Below are 8,300 nucleotides of genomic sequence, written 5' to 3'. Positions count from 1 at the left end.
TTTCTGCAGATTTATGAAGAGTTTGAAAAATAATGTGGACTGTGGCAGGGTTCAGCCTTGGAAGGATTCGTTCCGTTGTTGATGCAAAGGTCCGTTTACACATCAGGGTCTACATCTATAAAACAAACCTTCTCAGAGTCCTACCTGGTCAGAGTCCAGAGTGACCCTCAGTCCCAGTTTGGCCATGCCGTCCTCCTTCAGCAGCTTCAGGTGTGGACACAGAGCCATACAGAACGCTCTCGCCACGTTCTCCGTGAGGCGGCTGTGGTCGGCCGGGTCGCTCAGAACACTGGTTTGGTCTTCGCTCTGGAGGAAGAACACCTGAGAGCAGCACAGAAAAACAACTTTATAATAAGACCTGCAGACTTGAAAACAGATACATATATTTTTTGGGGTTGTTTGTAATATGTGATAATGAGGAGATTGGGTTAGAACAGCAGAGGAAGGTGACTAAGACTTTTTGAGATAAACTGACCTCTTTTTTTTTTCTCCAACCTCCTGAGCACAAAAACAGGGTCTTAAAGCTGCACTCAACTTTTTCTCTAAATAAAACAATCTTTGAACTTGTATTAACACAATATGTTAAATCCTCTCATCTTCCTACTGTATATGAGGAGAAATTATCATGGCGTGCTGGCGTGTGTCATCAGAGTTTACTTTAGCCTGAGTTAATGGAGCTGCAGCCTCGCGGGATGAAGGTTAAAACAGTTTAAGCTGTCTGTCCTGAGAGGCTTCAGTGGTGGCCTGATTTCCTCACTGGCGCTCGGTAAAATGAGCAGACTGTACCTCGGTCCAGCGGATGACTTTGCCGTTTGCTCTGAACTCGGAGCCATGGAAGATCTTGACACTGGGTATGGACTCCATGGACTTCCCGTCGATTGGGCTGATGACGCTGAACAAACACACAAAAGACAACTTACAAATGAAGCGCGCAAGTAAGCAAAAGCTGATTCTTTGTGGGAGACCCAAATAAACCGCTTCTGCAGCATCTGAGCCCTTTGCCCTTGAGCAAAGCGCTGACCTGCCAGTTGCTCGGCTGGAGCAGCAAAAGCACCAACATCAAAGCATCAAGTAGAGGCCGAAGCCAGCTCATTTTTTTTGCTGGTTGTTTTTGATTTTTAAAATTGCAGGGTTTTTTGCCCTCTGTGTGAGCAAACACCAGTTTGTTTTTTAACGGTTCCTGGGCAAATGCTAAACGAGACCTCGCTGCCTTGCATCATTAAGTTATTCCACTGTGTGGACGCCTTTAAAGGTCATGCTGCTCTAAACGCTCCATTTAAGGCCGTTTTTCCTCAGTTGGTACTGAGGTGCCTTGAACTTTGAACCCTGGTTGGGCTCCTTCTGTGTGGAGTTTGCACTGGTTCCTTCTGGGTATTCCAGCTTAGGCTGTGCGATATGACCAAAATCTCATATAAGAATTCTATCATCCCGATAACGATATAAATCACAAAAATGTAACATTTTCTGTAAATTATGTGAATCTCGGGCAGCTCGACTTGCGGGAAGTGTTTCCAGCTGCGCGTCATGTAGCTGGAGTCGAGTGTTTTAACCGATGCATGAAACTATACATTTTTAGACATAAGTTGTAACGGCCGCCGTTTTCTTTGTGAGTATTTATTACACGGCGTGCTGCGGGGAAAAGCCTGTTCTAACGTTTGAGTCTAAGGTTTATTTTTTAGCACCTGGCGGCTCTTTTTTTACTTCTCATCCGTAAATAATCTGCTCTTTCACGTGATTCAGTTTATTTTGAAAAGTCTCAACAGGATCTTGAGCTTTATTGTTAAAGGTTTGTGTGGAACATAAACAAGCGGACACGCGATGCTGTTACCGTTGTTGTTGCTAAGGACAACGCATAAAAACAGGCGCTTGTCTGTCTGTAGTGTGGTTATATTAAATATAAGAGAAAGAGAGAACTTTAAGAAATTAATATAGCCACTACAGTGACCATCAAAACGATGAAAAAAAATATTGCCGTAAACAGTTTATTTTGCGACACCACGAAACAAACGATAGCTTAAAATGAAACGATAGATGTTTTTATATCGTCATCCGATATATATCGTTATATCGAACAGCCCTATTCCAGCTTCCTCTCACAGTCCAAAGAAACACATGTTAGGTTATCTGTTAACTGTAAACGGCCCTGAGTGAAAGGCTTTAACTGTATAAAATTAAGTGTCGAACGAATGTGTAGTTAAATGGTCATCTTAGCCATACAGCCCACCTGCTGCTCAGATCATCTGTTTGTGAGGGGCAGCCAATCAGAAAAAAAAAAAAGCTGTCTTAGAGGGAGATAAGCTAAAACAGCTCGTTTCAGTCACTGGATCAATGCTGGATCAGGTGACCCTGAACTATTCCTTAATTATGCAGCAATAGGCTTCTGGTGGCTGTTCTATTTTATGAATAAACATGAAAGAAAAGAGCGCAATATACACTGTAGACCAACTCAGATTGTGTGACAGTGGCTGAGGGTTAAAACAGCTTCTGTGCAGTGAAAATATCCTCTTAATGAAGTCATATCGTATCTGGTGACAGGCCTGAATTAGACTGAACAGTGAAGAGTCGCTTTTAAATGAGCAGATTTTATCATCCTGCTCTAAAATTGATTGCAGCGGTCCGGATCTCACAGCCGTGTCAGACTGCATCATTCCACCCTGCTAAGATTCTCCCTCACAGGGCTTCCCCCGGCGTGCATAATGACTTTTTATAGCAAAGTAGTAAATGCAGCGCCCAGGAAGCTATCAGTTCAATTGTCCGTGACATAAATGCATCGCTTCCAGCTCCCCTTCCCCTCCTGACTTCCCTCCCCCCTCCACCCCATCTCACCCTTTGTTGAAATTGTGATCATCCTCCGTCCACTGGATGTGGACGACCTCCTGGTTCTCCTCCTGGTCAGCTTTACCGCACGTGATGGTGAAATCTTTCATGTCCCTCAGGGCTTGACGTAGAGAGTCCATCGTCTCAGCTGTGATCTGAATCATGACGCCATCTATAGGAGGAAAAAAGCTGCTCAGTTGCTTTACTCAGTACTGAGGATCATGATTATTTACTTTATTTATTTATTTTAACTTTAGTGACAATTCTTTTGACTAATTTCAACATTTCTGCAGCCAACGTGTAGCTTTGCTGACACTGTTCTCACCTTCCACGATGCTGGTCTTGGCTAAGAAGCCAGACGAGGCTTTCAAAGCACCACTGAACACAAAGAAGCAGGCTCCAGTAACTGAAACAAACAAAGAGATAAAGTAAGAGGCTGAGCTACTTTCAGGCAAACAGATGAGACAAACAGTCAGGGGGAGGATATTCAGGCATCGCAGCCTTCCAGACGAGCCGCAGATAAAGGAGGTTTCAAGTGTGACGGTCGAGCCGGTTTCTGAGTCGGCACCTTTGCGCGGCTGGTGATGGATGCTGATGGCCTGCGTCTGATAGTTCCCGTCATCGTTCTGGACGCACACCAAGTGGGAGTCGGCCCGGTCGTTGAAACACGCCCCCATGGCCAGCACGTGTTCGTTGGACTTGTTCATGGCCTTCATCAGCTGCAAGGACAAATAATATGCATGACTAATTAAGTAGCCCTTTGTGCGTGCGTGGAGCAGAGAGGCTGCCTGGTTAAGCCCAATTGCAGTGGGCTTGTGGGTAAAGTCCTCAGTTTAAACGGGACGGCGCTGACAGACTGTGGGAAAAGGACACGTCACGGGTGGATATCAACAGCCGAAAGATCTCCCATATTAATTCTGCTAACTCTCCTGCCTCTGCCTCTCTTTGAAGCCATCCTTTGAAAATGTAGAAATAAAACTGAAAATCTGGAGGGTTTTAACCACTCGCTGCGCTAAAAAAGCTCGACTGCAAGCTGTTGAGCAATAGTGCCCGCTCCACATTACTGGGTTCCCATCTGTTACCGCATCGACAGCCAAACGCTACAACCGGCACCGCACTCTCCGCCGCGGATTTATTTCTCACCCAAACGCGTATCACTTCTTCTGGTACGCCGTTCATTCACACCCTCGAGGCAGCAGCGTTATAACACGTGGGCAGCCCACACCTCATGTTCAGCTGCAGGGACTCCAGAGAGTTTGTCACGCAGCACCTACACACAGTCAGCCTCATTCACTGATGTCATTAGTCTGATGGAGGGAGTCTGCATGTTGGAAGATTGAAAAACGATGCCTGATCCTGAAAATAATGCTTAAATATGAATTATATAAGAGGAAAATCTGCTTTCCTTCATTTTCTGGAATTTGTTTTTAATGTTTAATGCGAGGATTTTACTTTCTATTCATTTTATAAAGACAAACACTCAAAAAACAGAGATCCATCACAGAGGTGGGGTGCAAGCCAGAGTTATAACATTCTTTTATAATTTCTGTAATTTTATTTCATTTTGTAATCCTTATTTAATTTCTGTTTATTTTAATTTCATTCAGCTTCCTAAGTAGGTTTTGCTTGTTTAAGTTTGGATTGTATTACTTTCACCACCAACTTTAGTCTTTTTATTCATTATAATTTGGATGGTGTTTATCAGGATATAGCGAGTTCAGAACAGGTGAACAAATCCCAGTTTTAAATAAAAACACGTGCACTAAATCTTTCATGCTGATTAAAGAAACGTGACCACACTGAGAAAGACTGAAACTAAAGACTCCATATAACAAATGTATACAGGCAGCTGTGAGTCCATCTGACTGACTGTCAGAGATTACACAAAAACTACGCAACCAAAGTTTATGCAACTTAGAGGCAGTGAATGTTTCCAATAAAATCTCAGGACATGTCCTGAATATAATGTTGATTTCTAGCTGTGGTAAATCAAACATCAATCGTAGGTGGACCAAAGAATTATGACCAAGGCGACTACAGGTATGAGACCTTTGAAATGTGACTTTCAATGTAATTAAACACCAGGCTTGTGATTCGCTCAGTTCTAAATGAATAGCGTTAAAACGTTTATATTATTAAGAAGAAAGTATCCCAAGTAAGAAAAATACCCAAACAACGTCCCCTGTTCCTGAGTTTGAAGCACTGCTGAAACACAGCAAAGGTTTCAGGTCATTAACTTTAAATGTATAGATGTAATTTTTACACCATTAATCTTCTCACATGCAGAGACTAACACGCTGGATGGCCAGAGGAACCTTTTTCTCGTTTATCACCTTTAGGGTTTCTCTCTATGAAAGTTTGTTTCTGCCAGTAAATAAATAAATAAATAAATAGCAGGTCAAAATTTCACGTTATTTTCTTAACTTTTTAGCTTTTTTCAGAGATTTGAGGTAGTAATGTAAAATTTTGAGATAATAACCTGGAATTTTAGCTTATGAATTGCATTTCTTTTTCTGCTGGCAGAAACAGGCTTCCATATTCCTCAGTGTATTCTAACTGTGAAGTTAGCTAATGCATCTCACCAGCCTGCTGTTAACGGTGATGGTTTTTAAATGTATGCATGCACCATGTAAGGGACAGACAGAGATTTGGTGAAGAAGAGCATTGTGGTTGCATTGCATGATTGAAGTGTGTAGAATGAGTGAAAAAGCAGCACTATGAAGTGGAAATCTTTATCATTTTCTCTATCATTATTGTGTGAAAATAAATACAACTGGATGGGCGCTCACCTCATTGTAGCGATTGCTGGGGATCTTGATGCTCGTCTTCCTCACCTCCATGTCCACAACCAGACCTTTGACCACCGGCAGCGTGTACTGGTAGTTACGGAAGTCCTGGGACAGTGAAAAAGAAAAAAAAACAAAACATAAATGAACTGAAATGAACATCATAACAAACAAATCACTTGAATGGTTACATTCCTGTTTACATACCCAGCATATAGCGGGGGGCTCTTTAACCTTTAAAATAATTAAAAAGTGAGCTCAGGAAGAGAAAAACAAAGCACTTACCGCCAGCAGGTTCATGATGGTGTGACCGGTCTCTCCAAAGAGCGGTTTTCTGAAGCGAACGCTGAACAGCGGGCACGGATAAACTGCAGAACACAATGATTACTGGTGATTACAGGAGAATCTTCCTCTTCCACAAATTTGGTTTCATGGATTTATATTTTTTGCTATTTTCAAAACAATTTCACAGCTGATTTCATTACACAATCCCCTAAAAAGTGAAAGAACTCAGAGGAGACAGAAGACAGAAATCCCTCTGGAGTTGTGTCAGAAATCTTGTGCAAAAAGCTGCCAAATCAAACACGTGGCTCCCCTGCTGTGACGACTCCTTATGAATTAGCAAGCAGCAGAAAATAGCGACTTCTTTATTTCATTAGTGCTCCGGGGCTTTGTGGTCTGTAGGTTTTTTCCAGGTATTTCAATGTTACACAACTTCTTTTTTTCCTCCTCTTCATCCATAAATGCAAATGAGCAGAACAAGAGACCCCACGCATCACACACAGTGAACTCCTAATCCACAAGTGAAAAAATAAATAAATAAAAAATACAGCAGCTGCTTTTTTCCTTCAGCAACTAAAGCTTCTTAGATGACTATTTTTAGCCTTATCACTGCAAACAGCCGGGGAAAAAGAGATCTCAGTATAAACTCTCATTAGCAAAGAAAGAAATAAAGCTCAGCCTCAATCTGCACTTCGTGCTGACGAGTCTCTCGGCCTTCTGCTGGTCAGCGCCGGAGGTAAGAGGTGAGAGCGTGGAGAAGAGCGCCGTTTGTGTGGTGGGCTGATTTCATGGCTGCGCAACTGTTTTGTGTTTAAGAGCTTCGACTGTGTGCGGCTTTGTTAATGTATTCTATCCGTGTTCGCTGGATGCAGACAAGGCGCTTCACAGAGCCGAGCGGGCGGTGCTCGGCACTGGCAGGTCTGGCTGTGAGAGAAGAAGATTTGGTGAAAGCAGCGTCGCCGTTAAATCCCTCCTTCATGTGGGAAGCCATGATATGAAGTCAGCTGACATACTAAGTTCTCTAGATCTTAATATTTTACCATAAAGACCCAACAGACCATTACAGGATACTCACACACTTAACGTTCCCAGGGACCTCAGTGCTGTCTAAGCTTGAAATAGGAGCAACGTTTTTTGGAGTAACCTCAGCTCATTTTAACTCAATCCTACAAACATGTGCTGCGTCTCCACTTCACTTCAGTCCACAATTCAAATTTCTGAAGCCTCTACCTCCTAAAACAGACTCCTTCCTTCCCACCATAGCCAAGTTCTGCTCTTACAGGGATCATCTTTCTCTCTAATATTACCTTATTACATAAAGCACCTTGAGGTGACTGTGGTTGTGAAGTACAGCAAAAGAAACAAACATAACTGAAGTGATGTACCCAGCAACACTACAAAATGACAAAATGTGCAGAAATGTTTGTTAAACAGGAAGTAATATGAGCAATTCACTTTTCCCTGGCAACCGGGTGTTGTATGTGTGGATAACGCCGATTGAGAAACTCCAATAGGGAAACAGGTGTATTATTAAGAAACTAGTGAAGATGTTTGAGAAGTCAAGAAAAAATGTTATGCCTTGGAAAATTAAAACAATAGTGTTTTATTTGCCTTTAGTTAACAAAAAAGCATTTAAGTCACCTCAGTGATTTTAAGAGATTTATAAGTTCACAGCACATTAGCCTGTGTGACTTGGATCTAATAAAGTTCGGTAAAAAGTTTGATGTGTGTTGACTGCACGTTGATGATACCTGCTGAGTTGAAGTGCGGCTGCCATTATTCTCCTGGGATGGTTCAAGACAACAGCTGGAGAACGCATCCTTACAAACAAGCTCCTGCTGCCGAAACAGCCCAATTTTCTTCTTCTAACAAACTTTTTGTTTTGAATCTTTTGCTTCAATATATTCAGTTTGTTTTTGCATTAATTGTCAAGGTATTTGGTTGGTTAGTGACCAGATGTGGCAGCAGGGGTCATATTGTGACACAGCCCTCCTTAGTTTCTGGCTACACTTTGAGCCTCACTCACTGTGCCACACAGGACCAGTGTTTGGAGGAAAAGCCATAGATATGTCCACCGTTCTTTCACGTCAGACACCGAAGACGCCCGCACCTTTATCATATGTGCATATGAATCATCTGAGGAAGTCTGTCCACACCGTAAAGAAAAAAAAAATCTGGTAAAAATAGTGACGAACAGGTTTTGTGGTAAAACAAATGTGCACAAAGTGTAAGGGCAGATTTGTAAATCACATCCAACATCTGGGATTGTTTTGTCTGTGCTTTTAAACTGCTCAGCTTCATTTTCTTTGCATATCAAACTAAATGGGAACTTCAGCTCTTTAGCAACATGTCTGAGTGCCATTAAAGCAACATAATCACATCATTATTACTTCTTAATCACCGTGACGGCACAGT

General features: G+C 42.3%; 1 protein-coding gene across 5 annotated transcripts in view; it reads right to left on the bottom strand.

The window, feature by feature from the left end:
• The window catches only part of zfyve9a (zinc finger, FYVE domain containing 9a), a 36,120-nt gene that overhangs the window by 619 nt on the left and 27,201 nt on the right, over nt 1-8,300 (bottom strand). For all 5 annotated transcript variants that reach the window (XM_085439590.1, XM_085439592.1, XM_085439593.1 and 2 more), the window contains exons 12-18: nt 5,889-5,971; nt 5,607-5,711; nt 3,386-3,536; nt 3,143-3,223; nt 2,827-2,989; nt 787-892; nt 145-321 (exon numbers count right to left, since the gene is read on the bottom strand). In XM_085439590.1, the coding sequence (XP_085295716.1) occupies nt 145-321; nt 787-892; nt 2,827-2,989; nt 3,143-3,223; nt 3,386-3,536; nt 5,607-5,711; nt 5,889-5,971 (866 nt within the window). The remainder of the gene's footprint in view (nt 1-144; nt 322-786; nt 893-2,826; nt 2,990-3,142; nt 3,224-3,385; nt 3,537-5,606; nt 5,712-5,888; nt 5,972-8,300) is intronic.

The sequence above is a fragment of the Copadichromis virginalis genome, linkage group LG18 (genome assembly GCF_057382275.1).
Source record: "Copadichromis virginalis isolate Kocher_CV1m ecotype Utaka linkage group LG18, C_Virginalis_male_GT1.1, whole genome shotgun sequence".
NCBI classification, from domain to species: domain Eukaryota; kingdom Metazoa; phylum Chordata; class Actinopteri; order Cichliformes; family Cichlidae; genus Copadichromis; species Copadichromis virginalis.
The sequence above is the reverse complement of the archived record's forward strand: the minus strand, read 5'-3'. Positions and strand labels throughout refer to the sequence as shown.